The sequence below is a fragment of the Penicillium robsamsonii genome (genome assembly GCF_028829455.1).
Source record: "Penicillium robsamsonii strain IBT 29466 chromosome Unknown utg000001l_segment0_segment0, whole genome shotgun sequence".
NCBI classification, from domain to species: domain Eukaryota; kingdom Fungi; phylum Ascomycota; class Eurotiomycetes; order Eurotiales; family Aspergillaceae; genus Penicillium; species Penicillium robsamsonii.
In genome coordinates this window covers 3,501,468-3,518,297 of record NW_026643219.1, presented here as the reverse complement: position 1 = coordinate 3,518,297, position 16,830 = coordinate 3,501,468, and the positions used below count along the sequence as shown (strand labels likewise).

Here is a 16,830-nt window from a genome sequence, read left to right as displayed (position 1 = left end):
TATATCATGGATTATATCAGTTGCGTCTGACTTCCAGACAAGGTGCTTGCCATTCTGGTGGGTTCGTTGGAGATAAAAGTCCTTTCGCTTCATATTTGCTCCGCTCGCACATTTTCTAGCGGGATTCACAAATCAGACGGATTCTTGGATTCTTCCTCCCCCTTGTGGGAAAGTTCCCTTCTCCAGCGGTACCCCCGGTAGAAAACAATCCATACAGCAGGACTACCCAATACCCAAAGGCCAGCGATGAATGTAGCTGTCCATCCAATGCCGATGGATTTGATGAGAGGTGGTGCAATAGCCGTGGCTCCAGCGCCCATAAGACAGCGGAATAGATTATTCGCCGCCGCAGCCGTAGCAACGCTTTGGTAGTTGATATCGATAACCAGAGTGCTCAGGGTGTTGAATGCGCTCGTGGTTGTAAGACCAGTGAAGAACAACATGACGAGGGGACCCGCCAGCGCAGTGCGATATTGCATCACCCAGCCGTAAGCTAAGATGCAAAAACTGGCCAAGTAGATCAATGGGAGAGAGATCGCCAGGCGCGCTCGCTCAACATTGAATTTTTCAATTTCCTGCTGCCGGTTCTTGTGAATGGTCATTCCTTGCAACTGTGCCTCGCGGCGGAAGTTCCAGTCCAAGAGTCGGCCAACTACCCAGCGTGAGCTTATGCTTCCAATGCCCATGGGAAGATAACACAGTCCAATTTGAATGGAATTGAATCCAAATCGAGCCGCCAACTCGGTCGACAAAGTGCTGATAATGGCCATATACCCTGCGTACAAAATAGATCCGTACAAGAGAACCAACCCCATCTCTTTCTGTGTGGCTATCAAGAGAGCTGAAAACGGATTTGGGCGCCGCTTCAGTTCCTGGATGGTAGTGTGATCGGCGATCTCTTGTTCGTTATGGAATCGTGATGTTCGGACGAATAACGTCCACAGTGGGCGATTCCACGAGGCTGGCGGCACTGACCCATTGCCCACAACAGCTCGACATGTTTCAGGGAAGACGATGAGGATTACCACAAGGCAAACACCGGATAGAATGACCAGGAACCAAAATATCGATCGCCACCCCAGAAACTGGTTCAACAGCCCACCGATAACGGGGCCAAGAGTCGGTCCTAGTGCAATTCCAATTCCAGCGTATCCAATGTACTTTCCTCGCTCGGCGCGGGTCGAGAGATCAGCTACGACAGCGCTGCCCAAGACAACAGTAGCACTACTACCCGAAGCTTGCAAGGAACGGAGTATTATTAGTGCCGTAAAGTTGTTTTGCAAAGCGAGGCCAATATTAGCTCCAAGACAAATGACAAACGCGATGATATATGCAGGACGGCGCCCATGGATATCAGAAAAACTGCCAATGAAAGAAGGTGCCAGTCCTTGAAATATCTACAGATGATCAGCTTCATATCCTCTCTCTATAGCTCAGTGGACATTACCAGGTATGTGGTGATAGTCAAGCTAATCAGCGACACAGAAACATTCATGTCGCTAGCCAAGGATGGGAGCGCCGGTAGATAAATACTGCTGGAAAGAGGTGATATCAGGGCCGCAAAAGATCCCGCCATAATAACGAACCCCTTTTCGCCAGTTGGCAGAACACTGTACGCGCGCACCAGTTCATCCTCAATCGGTTGTTTTTCTTGATCCGGTTCTGGTGTTGGGGATTGATTTGGCAGGTTCTTAGTATTTTGTCCATCGACTGCATGTCCTGCCCCGCACAAGGACGATGGACGCTCTGTTGCACAAAACTCCGATGGGTGCACGAGCTGCATGACCAGAGTGTTTATATTGAAACGTCATTTTTAGCGCAGAAGTTATATATATTTACTTCATCGCGATCACGCTTGCTTTCAAGCATGATTCTTGTGTTCCCTATGTTCTAGCGTTAACGGACCGTCACCGGGATGAAGGATACAGGCCGGGAGCTGAGTGGATCCTTGGCATCCGTATATGTGGATATGTGGTAAAGCTACTTGAGGAGATATGTAGTTTTTACTGTCTACACTTTATTATATAGATCTATGCTTTCTACTGGCAATGTGTGGATGTAGATAATTGGAATGGTCCTATGGAGTACACCATACAAATAGCGGTATGTAGGTAGTACTGTAAATACACTCCCATCCATCCAAAACAGACGAAACAGAAAGCACGAAATAGAACCACAAATCACGAAACTGGTACTGGAGCGATTCTGACTTCAACTGCGCCGGTGACATCTTTGATATCGTCAAACACGTCGTTTATCCTGGAAAAGTAAGTCGTGCCCTGACGCTCGTCACCTCCGGTCAATATTCCGAAAACTTTCCCATCCATTCTTGTTATCCATGCACCAGAGTCTCCATGTTCCGCGAATGGAAATGAATTCTCAGGCGTTGCCATTTTGGAAACCCATGTGATTCCGAGAATGTAGCCAGGACCCTTTTTGCTTTTTAGTCGCTCAAGCTCAACTGATTCCAAGCCGTGATACACAGAAGCCGTCATAGCAGTAGATCGCCCGGACTTGTAAAGATTTAACCCATCGAGAACATTCCCAATCGAGCCACCATAATATCGAGGGTTGGTCGGTTCGTTGCTGTATTGGAACGCCTAAAAACTCATGAGTCGGCCTGAGAAAGACGCAGATAACATCCAACTTACATTGTTGCCTGAGACACAATCTCCATGCATTTGTCGGTGGATTCTATTGCTCGAAATTTGAATCAGAGCCCAGTCAACGGCCACTCGACGCTTGTCCTCATCAAGTCGCGTGCGATTCATGCCACTTCCGGCAACGACATGCCCGAGGTAGTATGATCCATTCTGCAGCATTTCCGCATATCTGTCCCGTCGCTTTTCCAGATCTCGAATATAGTGGAGCGCAGCCTCATACCCATACCTAGCAGAATCTGGTAACCACCCATTGTCTCCTTTGTCGATCTCGGCCTTTGAGGCGTAGAAAGAATCATCCTTCAGGGCTCTAATTGACCGGTTCAGTGAGTTAATCGTGGTCCTCAGATCTCGGGGTGCTGGGTGATCAATTCGGAGAATGCGTTTGGCGATATCAAGGAACGAAGGACTGTCGTGCATTGTCAGGGGGTGTCGTTCCCACCTCTCAAACGCTAAAATGGCAATGTGAGCTAAAGTTCTGTGCCTGAAATGTGGCCACTTACCCCTTTGGGCATCGTCACTTTGAAGATAGCGATCTCCACGATACATCGGTGGCGGGCACACGCAATGGAAACAGGTAAGGGCATATGTATTCCAATCCTTTCGGTGTTTGAATCGGAGTTGCACAAAGCCACCCAAGGTGAAACAGCCTGCTGAGCTATTATGAATTCCAATGCTCACGCCGGGGTAAACCGATCCACTAGTAGCCTCAGGGGGAAGGATTGGATTCAGGACAAATGATTTGGTGCCGTCTTTGGTGAACAAAACATCCACTTCTGCTTCGCCGAATGCTGCAAGAATACCGTGAACGTATCGGGCTGCCGTAACGAACGAATTTTGACTTGTTTTGCACACACGGATGATGACTGTCACTGGGTTGGAATTCCGATGGGGGTTTGTTCCATACCGAAAACAGTCCAAGCCAGTCCAATCATCTTTGTTGGGACAACGGGCCACGATCTCCTGCGCGAGGCTCTTCCACTTAGGGGAGATGGAGTGGCTCGACTCAACGGGCGAACAATATATTCCATTGAACAAGTCTGTTTCAATCATCTCAACCGAGATTCCAGGATGACCGTGGCGTGTTAGCAGCCGGTTGATTTGTTTTGCAGCTCGGTACCACAATTCTGGCTGTGGTACGTTTGGCATTCTGACAAGCACGGTTGTGACTTGTTTAGGCTCGGGTTCAACCTTTGAGTGTCTTCCCATAAGCCCAATATCCTGATACCGCAGATGAAGATCACGCAAGACTTGTGCTGCATATCCTTCGATCTGAGACACAGTGTCGGCGTCATAATGAGGATCAGTTGTATCCGTATGAGCTGGTAACGAGCATAGGTAAGGGCCTCCAGCGCGGAGTGCTGACTGTAGAAACCCCGTTTTATCAATTGTAACGGGCCCGTCAAATGGCGAGGAGGTGGATGAAGTGGAGCAGAAGCCCATGGAATGGGCGCTCAATTGTGAAAAGGAAGAGGTAGCTGCAACTGAGGATGACATGGCGAAAATGTCAAAGTTGACGAGAGAGAGAGATGAGGCTTGAGTGAGCAAGGAGAAGTTGGTGCAGGGCTGGAAAAACAGATGCAGGACTGAACTAAGCGGATCAAGGTTGAATCAAGCAGGTTGAGGCCGAACCAAGCAGATCGAGGCTGAATCAAGCAGATCAGAATTCAATCAGGCAGATGGAGGTTGAATCAAGAAGATGAGAGTTGAATGAAGAAGATGAGATTTTGGAATCAAGAAGATGAATAAAAGGATGAAAAGCTCCGATCCGAAATCAGCATAAAAGCCATGTTGGGTTGCGGAATCATGAACCTTAGGTTCCAGAATGGGCACCGTATGAAAATTCTGAGTGGCTTTGAATTCATGTTATTCTGTATGCAAAAGGATGAATTTCGGAATTTTTAGCCCTGGAGTTGCTGTACCCAACCTCGGATCGCTCACTTTGCTCTTCATTTGCTCACTATTATTATATTAACGAAAGCATACGCCTTTAACTATGCAGCCCGTAGTGATTATTCTATCTAGACACAGGCCTTCTTATTCTAGAATTTGATGAATGCAAAATCGTATTTTTCAAGCCCACATATTGTTTAATTCAGGCCTACGAGGGTTTTTAGGGACCACCACGACAAACCGGCCTAATTGGGCCAACATATATATTGGGATTAGTTCTCCGTTCCCTAGAGATCTTATCTATCAAGAATACATACCCAGACCACATTCCTACAACCCACAAAGACATTCGAATGACTTCACAGCCTATCATGTCTCCCAAAGATAATATTAGCATGGCACCGATTCCATCAGCATCCAAGATGGTAAATCATGACACCACCGCTGAGGCGTCCATGTGGGTGAACTCCAACACAATATTATCGAATGGCAACCACTCCGATCTATCAACGCTATTCACCGGGGAGGGCTTCTAGCGCGACCACTTAGCCCTCTCCTGGAACTTCCACACCTTACAGGGTCGCGAAAAGATAAGGCAGTTTCTCGAGGCCAATACTGATGTCAATGGTCGATGCCAATTGCATGATATTCATCTGGATGTGTCTTCTGCCCTCCGATCCCCTCGCAAGACGCACCTTGACGCCCATGGAAAAGTACCTGGGATCGAAGCCTTCATCTTGATAAACACTTCGGTCGGTACAGGCCGAGCTGTTTTGCGGCTCGCTCATGAAAATGGGCAGTAGAAGGCTTTCAGCCTATACATCAGCCTGCGAACCGTGAATGGCTTCGAAGAGATGATTTATGGTCGTCGACCGAAGGGTGTGAAGCATGGGAGCAGCGGCCCCCGTCAGAATTGGTCGGAGCGCCGGAAGATTGAGTCCGAATTTGAAGAGGCTGAACCCGCCGTTGTCATAGTCGGTAAGTGAAATCAATGGCCTATGTGTTCTATTGTACCCACTAACTGATTCTCTAGGTGCCAGCCAAGCTGGGCTCGGTCTCGCGGCAATTCTCTGTTGGCATGCATCGTCTTCATCCACAATAATCAGTCGCGCCTGGCAGACCTCAAGACAATGAAGTAAACCCTTTCCTTCCAGATTATAGTTGATGAAAGCCGGTGCTGCCCCGATTTTCATTGCAGCAAACCACACGAATATGAACTGAGGGGAGTTGGTCAAATACATGGCGACTAGCTCTCCTGGCTTAATGCCTTCACCGATCATATATTGAGCAGATCGAAGAGTATAGTCGTAGAGCTCGCCATAGGTGTATATTCCATCCCAGGATCAGATGGCTTCCAGGTTCCATCTCTTCTTGCACTTCTCTTCAACAGTTTGATAGCAGGCTAAGCCGAAAAATACATTGTAGACATTAGGCCATAAGCTATCCTGCGTGTTATCCTGCTTGCTTCATATGATCTCTATTTGATTAATCTTCAAGATGTGCGATCTAACGATATTCATACTGCGCTATCAAATGTAATCAAGCTTTACCTTGAAAGCCTTTCTCCTAACAAGAATTTGCTGAACTCCCAACTTTCTGCGCTCTCTCATTCTATTGGCTTTATAGTGGTCCAGCTCTACAAACGAGGTTTCCAGGAGTTTCGGCAGCCAGCGTTGTCGGCATCATTCAACTCTTGGGGAGTCTTGTGAAAATATGCGGTGGCTACCTCGGAGAAGTGAAGGATGCGCGAAACGACATCGCAACAGACCGTCACGGATCTTGAATTAATTGTCGAGAGACTCGAGAAATGTCTTCAAGGTCGTTGCGGAACAACACTGGCTCTTTCCTCGAGGCTAGTCAGGAGCATCACTAGTTGTCATTCAGACTTTGAGACACGAAAGAAGAGTATTGATCCCGGTATCCGAGCCTTAAGATGTCCAACCTTGGAAGTGAGGGGCAATAAAACGCCACCTGAGATCCTCGGAGGTTTCGTAAATCTGGGGTAGCTCTCCACCTCCACCTTTCGTAACCCGCAATGAAATCAAATTCAAACTTCGCTTCCCTGCCAGTTGAACTGGTCGAGTTAATCTCAGGCTTTATCGATGCAGATGGCTTAATAGCACTACGTTTAGTCTGTCGTGACCTCCAGAGGAAAACGTTTCATCACTTCGCGCAACGGTTCTTTTCATCCATCAAGACCGACCTCTCTGGAGACAGTCTGCGCCGTATTAATACACTCTCGCAAAATACCGCCCTACGCCCTTATGTGAATGGGCTGGCCTTCACGCTTCAAAATGGTGTCGGTCGCGGCTTGGTTTGGGACCGTCATCCATGGGGTCCTATCTCCGCTCCTCTAGAGGTCGAACCGATTCGCTCTCTACGTGATAATTTGATCCAGAATCTGACTAATTGTCGATCATTCTTTATTTTTTGTCGATACCCCGAAGGTCATCCAGATATGAGCCATGTCACCATCACGGACGCTGTGGCTGTGTTCTTTGCTATGGTCCTAGATGCTCTACCAGTGACGGCATTCCATCTTATCTTCGCCAACAAATACTCCCGCACCTTGCTCATGGACATGCGACGTCTTCCTAAGCTCCTCTATCGCCAACCGGAGTTCAAGATTGTGTGGGGTAATTTACAAAAACTCTCTTTGGAACAATATCTCACGTTGGATAACTTCAGCTTCCTGCTTGAGCTGGTTCTTAGCGCCCCAAACCTCCAAACCCTTTTGCTAAACCTCGGCTCGCATGACTTGGCTTCCGAATTTATGCATGAACTGGCTGAGAGCGCCAGCTTTTCCCAACTGCGCGAACTCGCCTTGTTCCGAACATCCATGCGGGGGCCCGATCTCCACAAGCTTATCGGCAATACCCGCCCAAACTTGACTTCACTCACACTATACCATGTTTCCCTAGCACCAGGGAGCGATTGGACTCCATTTCTCAAGGAGCTGAGTCAGGGATTTTTGGCTTTACAAAGTATCTCGCTATATTATCTGTGGGCCTGTACGCCTGCTAAGGGTGTCTTGACATTTCCGGACATTCCAAAGATACCTTCGCTATGCACTTCAAAGGGCCAGCATCTTAACGTATTTTACTCCGAAGATATCAAAACACCCACTGTTCTTGGTGTCGAGTATTCTGGGTCAAAGATGTTACATGTGTTGAATTTATTACAGACAGAGATTGAAAAACCTTGCTCACAAAGAGAGCTGGTTACTTCTATGTGATTTTTGTAGATTTTACATTCGAACCGTGTTTGGACTTTTTTTCCTCTTTCTCTTGTGGCCATACTTCCTCGGAGGCTCCAAATAATATCTGCTTTATTCTGTTTTGTCATATGTAATTCCCACGCTCTGTTTGCAATATAACGACAGTATAAAGAAGTTGTGAAAGTTGAAGCTGCTTTTCTATGTCCTTGGACGATATAATATTCGTGGTGTATGAGGCCAAGCGCAATTTTACAACAGGTGGTAATGAGAAATCGACAGAGAACATTCTTCAAACCGCAGTTACCACTCTATTTTAATGGACATCGCGAGATCTCAAAGGGTCTTTCTCCATGTAGCAAGTAAACTAAAACCATCTCCATTTACAAGCAAAGATGTCGGTCTTGATATAAATTCACACCTTCTCCTGAGCTACATGAAACCCTTCATTTCCTCAAACATCCTGAAGTCTGAGTGTCACTTTCTCCACATTCCTTCCTGTGACTTCGATTAGTGTATTCTTGATATCTCCTTTAAATGAAACAGTCAACCGGATCTGTTCTTTCGGCCAAAGAGTCACATAGTTGTCAGACCAATAGACTGGTGCGATCTCCGTGCTATCGAGTGTATTGATAGCATTCAGACGAATGAAAACTGCCGGTCCTGCAGATTGATTTTCGAGCACGACCTCAGCATGAACCAACCCATCATCTGTTGGAGACTTTATCTCCAAGGTCTGTAGTGGCATGTTTTCTAGTGAAGCCTTCAAAGTAGCCGGCGTCAATGTCTGCAGCTTGGTATACTTGGCAAATTCGGTAACTGGCGTGGTGAACCAATCAGACTTTGACCAGTCCAAGACATCAGTGGTAGGAGAGAGCCAGTAAACATTGCGACTAAGGACGGCTTTGGATGTGGGGTCACTGAGTGTGAGACGGAGTAAGCCAATATCTTTGAGCTTTTTAACCCCCGCAAGCGAAGCCACCACCTTTGAGGAATGGGGCGTTGTCATGCTGTCCACTGCGGTTGCGGATATTTCGTTGCCATTTGAATCAATGAAATCAATATTAATGTGCCGGTTTCCGGTTTTTTCAAGCGAGCGGTTAATCAACCAGATTTTCTCGTTCTGATAATCATAAGCCACGTGCTCCTCACGCGCTCCAACTTTGGTGCCGAAGTACGCTCCGATGGGGTTGAGATAGTAATCAAACAACTGCCAATGCAGATTTGGCCAGGCACTGTTCAACATCCAATAGATAAGTCCCGTGGCAGGTCGAGTGGCATTCTGCTGCGTTGCGTATCCTTCAAACTGGGATCGGGTAGCCTCATAATCTGCCATCTGACTTTTGATGACGTAGTCTTCCAGGCTAGATGGCTTTCCGTATCGGGCAAAGAGAGCTTTGTTGTAGAGCGAGCGGTCGTAAAACTGCGAATCGTAGCGGGACATGTGATATTGTTCTGCATCTGGTTCTTTCCAGAGTGTTTCCAGATCGGCATCAGACATGAACTGTTTCATGCTACCCATCTCAGGAGTTCCAACTCCGGCACCCAATTCAGATCCAAAGCCAAATGCCGCTCCTTCTTTGTCGTTGTACCAGTAATTCGGGGGCACCCAATCGTATGGGCCATCCATCTTCATTCCAGATGGTCCAAGAGCGTCAGGGTAGCCGCGCTTGCTAGCTGACGCGATGATTGGGTTGGGCCAATCCATAGCTTTGAGGGCATCGAGATAAATATTAGTGGCCTCGTCATTTGGCCAGAAGTCCGAGCCAACCAAAAATCCAAGCATCGAAGCATGGCTTTGCATCATCTCTGCCTCGTGCAGCATTGATGCCTTCCCAATCGGATAGTCTGCCTTTCCCCATTTGACACCGTCGGCCTCGTCATTGTACTAGAATTTCTTTTGTCGGTGGTCTGTCATCTCAGGTAGAGTCTTGAAAAGACTTACCTCCCACCCTTCCCATTTATCACAGCATTCCCATCCCGCCAGGACCATCATGCCCATTTTATCTGCAAGGTCATAAAATTCCGGGTGTTCCTGCTTTCCCTCCAAGCGCACAGTATTGAGTCCCATGTCCAACATGTAGGCGAAAATCTTCTGTACCCTGTCAACATCGAATCGCATAAAGATATCCGGCCCATATCCAGCGCCGATGATCTGGAAAGGCTCGCCGTTGACAGAGAATTCGGTATCATTGAACTTGTTCAACTTGGATGATACATGGCGAATTCCAAATTGTTGGCTAATTGAGCTATCTGACACCAACTTCTCGGGTTTCTGGATGATGGTGTCGGCCTGTACTGTGTACAAAGGCTGCTGACCCCAAAGTGCAGGCCACCAAATATCAGGTTTGGCAATGGTCGCAGTTATAGACACAGTTTTCTTCTCGTTTGACTTCAAGTCAAAAGTTCCACTAATTGGCACAGCTGCGGAGCCATCTGGTCCTGTGACAGTGCCCTTGACCATTACCTGCTGAACAGTGGATTCGTGGTTGGTCAAATCAGTTCGGAAGGTGACCTTCACCGGCTTGGAGTTAGACTGAGTAAAATCGGTGAGGACCCGGAATGGCGACATTGATACCGCTCCAGTCTGAGAAATCTCCACATTTCGCCAAACGCCGGTGCCATTGTCGGCTGGGTAGGGGTTCCAGTCCACAAATCCCATAGCAAGATCGCGAAGATAGTTGGTTGGGAACGCACGTATGAGAAGACAATTGGTTCCTTCCTGGACATGTTTGGTCAAATCGTACTGATGGCCGCCATATGAGCCTTGCTGCTGGTCGTTCGATGCAATGAGCACTCCATTCAGATATATGTCTGCCTTAGATGTGATTCCGTGTGTCTTTAGGGTAAAATATTGACCGATAGATGGGTTTAGTGTAAACTCTTCTCGGTAAAACCAGGGTGCATCGAAGGTGGAGGGGTCGGCGATAGCTTCCATGTTGTCAGAATAGAACAAGTCCGTCTCGTTGTATACCCCATTCTCAATAAGACCAGCCATTACAGTGCCACGAGCACCAACTCGATACCATGATGAGACGTCTTTTCCCGATGTGGAGAGTACATCCAGCTTGTCTGATACTTTTGTCGATGTTTGGAGATGCCATCCCGGGATAACAGCAATATCACCGGCAGAGGCGACAAGGGGTTTGGGGCCTTCTATCGCTGCACAAGCACTGGCACTGAAAGCCAGTGCTATGCAAAGCTTACTCATGTTCGTGAACATGATCATTTCGTTTGCTCTGGTTCCTCAGACACCAATAGTGATACTGAGCTTGTATCGCAGAATGTAGGCGACAGCTTGTTCATTTAAAACATAAAGCTTGCGAAGTGGCGTTCAGAGCGTTGCGTCACACGATTGAAGGTTCATACGACCGTGGGATAAAGGTGGTTTTGTTTGGATGATCTTCTCCGACGACTTTCTGGGCTAGGACTAGTTCACACCGGGATTCCGGCAAACCTGCAATCTTTCCCGGTTCTGCGCAGGATCACCAGGGGAATTTCCCCCAACGGAGCTTAAGAAGCCTGACTAGTCGGACTGTGAGGATGACCGGGTTTCAATTCTGCTCCGATGGGAGATGATGGACTGGGCATATTCCTATTCTGGCATTACCAGGATCTTTTATTCTTAGTCCTCTTGGGATTTGTGGGGGTTGTATCCTGCCATACAGATCTTTTGGTAATATTAAATCCAAGTCTGAAATAAAAACGAATCTTGTTACTAGAATATCCGTATGGAGTACTCCGTCCCAAAGTGGAGACGGCAAGCTGTCCACGATAGGATTTTGTGATAATTTATGCCTGATGGATCGGGCATTATATTCAGGCCTTGAATTTATTCAGGCATAAAGGCATCAGGGCATCAAGGTATTAAGGTATTCAGGCACCAAGGCCCCAATCAGCTTTCGTCTCATTCAGCAACTAATCACTTCTTGTAGACGTCGGGAGACTCGTATGATTCTACCCTTTCAAAAAATTGCCTAGGGGCTAGCTGAGAAAAATAATTCCCATAAAGTACATAGCCTCTCTCAGGGGGCAAGAACTCCTAGGCTCTAACCCCTACGTGGTACGGCAACTCCTTCAACACGAGTGACGCCTGTTTTACGGCGACATGGTAGTTTCCCAGATGACAGAAAGTTCACAATGCCATTGTACTCTAATTCACGCGTTGCAAGAACAAGCGTCAGGGCGTGGGCCCTTACCGGAGAGGGATACAGGTTACACGCCGGAATGCGTCAATTGTTGCATTGCGTTCGTTTTCGGCCCTAGACTGCCCTTTCTGCGCCCCTTATCCACTGTCTCCTCTAAGAACATATGCGTCTCGGTGATTCGCCAGTGTTCTCGGCTGATCAAATTGATCTGTTTGACAGCTGTTCTGGAATGCCACGCCGATCCCTTATCGTGGAGCGCCAACACGGAAACCATGGAAATGAAAGAATGCATGTTGCACTCTTTGTGTCCTTCTCATCCACTCTTCAATCGAACCACAATGGAATTGTGGGTTTTATGCCTAATGCAGTCGAGTGTCAAAGGGACGCTGGTACAATTTCCCCTACAGGAGGTGCAAATGGTCTTAGGAGCAACGCCTTGTTACCATGCCAGTGCTCCTAGACAGTTGGAATGTGGCCGTTCAATCCACACACACGTATCCCCCTCTTTCTGTGTCTTGAGGAGTCTGAAATTGGCTAGGTGGCTTTTCTTCATCTTTCTGTGTCTTCATCACGACGATTGGGAACAAGCTGTACTGTCCATCTTTACCACGTCTTGAGCCTCATGGTTGTGTCGATCACATATTCACATCTCTTCTTTCAACAACTACGCTGATTTTCAGAGACGAGTCGCTATCGACCTTTGATAGTATTCTTGCGAGATTCAACTTGAAGAGGGTTGCTGTTTCGCTTTACTATCAGGTCAATCGACATATCAGCTGCCATGCGCGTGCTCAATTACGCATCACAACCTTCATGGATGGGTCTGCTGGCTGCAGCTCTGCTGGGCACTTCAACTGTGCAGGCGATAGAGCTGGATATTGATGACGGAGGTAGGTGCTCTAGTTTGTCTGCCTGTCTATGCGCAATGACTAATTCAAAATCAAAGATTCTATCCGAAAAGTAGCCAAAAATGTCGCCACCAACATGATGAGTTACTACACTGGTATGAATCCTGGTGACACCCCAGGTAATTTGCCGGATCCTTATTACTGGTGGGAGGCCGGTGCAATGTTCAACTCCCTTATCGATTACTGGTTCTACACGGGCGATGATACCTGGAACGACATCACAATGCAAGCCATGCTCTGGCAAGCTGGAGAGAACAAAGCATTCATGCCAGCTAACCAGAGCAAAACCGAAGGAAATGACGACCAAGTTTTCTGGGCCTTCGCTGCGATGACCGCGGCGGAGCGAAACTTCCCAAACCCCCCAGCAGATCAACCACAATGGCTTGAAATGGCACAAGCCGTCTTCAACACCCAAGCTCCCCGGTGGGATACTTCATCGTGCGGCGGTGGCTTGCGCTGGCAGATCTTTACATGGAACAACGGCTACAATTATAAGAACACCATCTCCACAGGCGGACTCTTCAATCTTGCTTCTCGTCTGGCGAAATACACCAATAATCAAACGTATCAAGAGTGGGCTGAAAAGGCCTGGGACTGGACTGCCGAAGTTGGATTCATGTCCCCCGAGTACCGCTTCTATGATGGAGGTAGTGACCTCACCGAGTGCAAGCCAATAAACCAGATTGAATGGACTTACAACGCTGGTGTATACTTGCTTGGCGCAGCTAACATGTATAATTTGGTGAGTGGATTCTACATGTTGGTGCCTTCCGATGCTACGACACAATATCTAACTGTTTCAACAGACCGAAGATCCCAAATGGAAGGATCGCACTGAGAAGATCGTTGATGCTTCCGGTGTTTTCTTCTCTCATGACCCACCCGACGTCATGTACGAGCGAGCCTGTGAGACCGTCAATACTTGCATGGTCGACCAGCGATCTTTCAAGGGATACTTTTCCCGCTGGATGGCTCAAACTGCCCAAATGGCCCCTTTCACATACGACAAAATCATAAAACGCCTAAGAGCCTCTGCGAAGGCAGCTGCCAAGACTTGTACCGGTGGCATCAATGAGAATGTGTGTGGTCTCAAGTGGACAGAGCAAAAATGGGACAAGACGAAAGACTTCGGTCAGCAGATGGCTGCTCTTGAAGTCATTCAAGCGAATCTAATCACGCGTGTGACAGCCCCAGTCACTGATGATAACGGTGGAACGAGTAAAGGGAATCCAAATGCAGGTTCCAAGCCCACAAAAGCGATTCCGCCCGAACTTGACTACGACATAACTACAGGCGACAAGGCTGGTGCGGGCATTTTGACCATTCTTGTTTTGATTGGCATTGGCGGTTCTACTGGATGGCTAATTTGGGAATGAACTTGATATGTTTCTTTTAATACTTCTTTTGGTTTTTTTTTTTTTTTTTTTGTCTTTTGTCGCTAACTTTGGTGTCAACATATATTTTGCCAATCTGTGATTTCTCTTACATTAATTTCGGGACGACGTGGTCGGTGGCGTTTTGTGAATATTTTTTTGGAATCTAACATATCATTCTCGCTCTAAATTGCCCTATCTCCTCGGGTATACCGGACAAGGTGTATCCCCGCATACTGTACTCTTTGGCGAGGCCAGGCCATTGACAGTAAGACCAACAAAAAGAGGGGCTGCATACGTTGCAATCACGCTGTACTTCTGTAGCTTCTTACCTCGGCGTGACTTCGGCTTTGTTCTCTGAATTGTGTTATTTATTGGTCCATCGAATGACTCCGAATGACCACCCAGACAAAACTTTGCATCCTTGACAATACAGCTCCTCAAAGCATGGGTTCAGTCATAGATTATTCTCAGGTCGAGATTCCCCTATTCTGTAAAGCGGGAGTGGTGGTCAATGAAGGCCCCAGTTTCCATGTTGAGGTACAGATGGTACCTGTGCCACAGCCAGGTAGGATCAATCGTTATTGAAGTGACAAACATTCCAATAAGCACAAGTTCACGGCCATTAACGCTCCTGTGTAGGCCCTGACGATGTTTTGATCAAGCTAAACTACACCGGACTTTGCTCGTCCGATATCCATATGATGCGAGGAGACCTAGGCCTCCCGCATATGTCAGAGTTCGGTGTGCGATCTCCAGGGCATGAAGGTGCGGGTGTAGTGGTCAAAGTTGGAGCCAACGTGAGAACTTTCAAGTTAGGCGATAGAGCCGGAATCAAACCGATCATGAATACATGCGGGTCCTGCTCACTTTGCTGGGGGGACAAGGAGACATATTGCAAGGGCGCAGTCCTAACTGGTCTTTTGACGGCAGGTGAGGCTAACGTGAATCATTCAGTTTGGATTGCGACTCATTATACCAGGTACTTACCAGCAATACTTGGTATCACCGGCACGATATACATCGCCAATTCCAGATGGAGTCCCCGACGAGATTGCCGGCCCCATTATGTGCAGTGCCAGCACTATCTATCGATCTCTGGTTGAGTCTAACCTTCGATCGGGGGCTTGGGTTGTTTTCCCTGGCGGTGGTGGTGGTGTGGGGATTCAAGGTGTACAGCTGGCCAAAGCAATGGGTATGCGTCCGATCGTGGTGGACACGGGAGAATCCAAACAGAAGTTGTCGCTCGAGATGGGAGCAGAGGCCTTTGTGGATTTCAAGGAAGTTGCCGACCCCACCACAGCTGTGATTAAGATTGCCGATGGGGTCGGGGCTCATGGGGTATTTGTGACAGCCCCTGCTGCGTATAAAGATGCAGTTTCGTTCATCGGAGACCGTATCGGAGGCATTGTTATGTGCATTGGTCTTCCTGTTGCAGGGTCGATGACGATGGGAGCCGATCCCTGTCAATATGTCTTCAAGAATCTTACCATCAAGGGCACCCTTGTGGGTAGCCGGAGTGATGTTGCCATGGCGTTGGATTTCGCACGGCGAGGGGCGCTACGACAAATTAGTGAAGTGTATCCAATCAATCGCATGCCCGAGGCTGTGGAGAAACTACGGAAGGGGGAGGTGGCCGGACGGATTGTGATCAATTTCAACTGGGAGGAGTAGACGGGTGAAACGTGATTTCGATCAAACTGCTCTGCGAATCAAATACTTCATTCGATTCAATAGCGATTAGTCCAACAAACAAGAAATAAAAAAGAAACACAAAAGGACACAAAAGGAAAATGCTCACACTCGGAATCGAACCGAGGATCTCATCATTACTAGTGATGCGCTTTACCGCTAAGCCATGCGAGCTGATTGGTGGAGGGTGCTGGAATAAGTGATAAAATAACTAATTCCAAAAAGTTCCAAAAAACTAAAACCCAAAAAAAATGGACTTGCAGGGAATCGAACCCTGGACCACTCCCATGCTAAGGGAGTATTATACCACTAAACCACAAGCCCAATTTGATGGAAGAGACATTCAATTAATGCTCTGTAAGCCTACAATAAATATGTACTAATTGTGGTAACCTCTAGAAAGAGCACCCGACATTCGAAGTCGATAGAAACCCTTTCAAAGGACTAAATAATAATGCCAAAATTTGAGAATTACGACTGTATATGTACCACCTACATGGGTATAATCGCGGTCCTATTCAATCATCTTCAAGAGAGAAAATATGTAGAGAACTCTGATATATATAGAGGCAATATGACGTGACGGTCAAATATAACGAGGGTGTTGTCGATCTCTTCGGACTCTACTCACCCGAATAAACCTTCGGCTCTACTTCGGGACTTTCCTTCCCCAAAATATCCAGGTGATCTGCAGTGGCGTGCAATGCGGAGAAGCTGGGGGACTTGAGTCTGAGCAGATGCAACTAGACATTGCAACTCCTTACCAGATACGTCTCCTAGACTGCCGATCCTCACCCCCAAAAGCTAGTTATGTGAGGAGGTGGCACTGGGCACATTACAATCGAAGGCATTATCGAATTAAAGTTTGAGGCCATAGATGTACTGCTGTTCCCATGAGACGACAATTAGCCGGCATACCCACCGACCTGTGGGCGAATGTCA

General features: G+C 47.5%; 6 protein-coding genes across 6 annotated transcripts; 4 read left to right on the top strand and 2 right to left on the bottom strand.

The window, feature by feature from the left end:
• Window positions 1-125: 125 nt before the first annotated feature.
• Window positions 126-4,157, bottom strand: N7447_001390 (uncharacterized protein; the record flags this gene model as incomplete). Its single annotated transcript, XM_057225666.1, has 4 exons — window positions 126-1,224; window positions 2,185-2,600; window positions 2,652-3,112; window positions 3,164-4,157. The coding sequence occupies 4 exons, from the start codon at window positions 4,155-4,157 to the stop codon at window positions 126-128; spliced, it is 2,970 nt and encodes a 989-aa protein (XP_057089682.1).
• A 749-nt stretch (window positions 4,158-4,906) lies between these two features.
• Window positions 4,907-5,687, top strand: N7447_001389 (FAD/NAD(P)-binding domain-containing protein; the record flags this gene model as incomplete). The annotated part of the gene is made up of 4 exons (XM_057225665.1): window positions 4,907-4,978; window positions 5,132-5,305; window positions 5,357-5,531; window positions 5,587-5,687. The coding sequence occupies 4 exons, from the start codon at window positions 4,907-4,909 to the stop codon at window positions 5,685-5,687; spliced, it is 522 nt and encodes a 173-aa protein (XP_057089681.1).
• Window positions 5,688-6,588: 901 nt separating this feature from the next.
• N7447_001388 (uncharacterized protein) lies at window positions 6,589-7,788 on the top strand (the record flags this gene model as incomplete). The annotated part of the gene is made up of 1 exon (XM_057225664.1): window positions 6,589-7,788. The coding sequence occupies one exon, from the start codon at window positions 6,589-6,591 to the stop codon at window positions 7,786-7,788; it is 1,200 nt and encodes a 399-aa protein (XP_057089680.1).
• A 433-nt stretch (window positions 7,789-8,221) lies between these two features.
• Window positions 8,222-10,990, bottom strand: N7447_001387 (putative glycosyl hydrolase; the record flags this gene model as incomplete). Its single annotated transcript, XM_057225663.1, has 2 exons — window positions 8,222-9,655; window positions 9,713-10,990. 2 exons carry the CDS (start codon window positions 10,988-10,990, stop codon window positions 8,222-8,224), a joined length of 2,712 nt encoding a protein of 903 aa, XP_057089679.1.
• Window positions 10,991-12,696: 1,706 nt separating this feature from the next.
• Window positions 12,697-14,199, top strand: N7447_001386 (glycoside hydrolase family 76 protein; the record flags this gene model as incomplete). Its single annotated transcript, XM_057225662.1, has 3 exons — window positions 12,697-12,805; window positions 12,862-13,565; window positions 13,630-14,199. The coding sequence occupies 3 exons, from the start codon at window positions 12,697-12,699 to the stop codon at window positions 14,197-14,199; spliced, it is 1,383 nt and encodes a 460-aa protein (XP_057089678.1).
• A 444-nt stretch (window positions 14,200-14,643) lies between these two features.
• N7447_001385 (zinc-dependent alcohol dehydrogenase) lies at window positions 14,644-15,870 on the top strand (the record flags this gene model as incomplete). Its single annotated transcript, XM_057225661.1, has 3 exons — window positions 14,644-14,764; window positions 14,839-15,129; window positions 15,179-15,870. 3 exons carry the CDS (start codon window positions 14,644-14,646, stop codon window positions 15,868-15,870), a joined length of 1,104 nt encoding a protein of 367 aa, XP_057089677.1.
• Window positions 15,871-16,830: the final 960 nt, after the last annotated feature.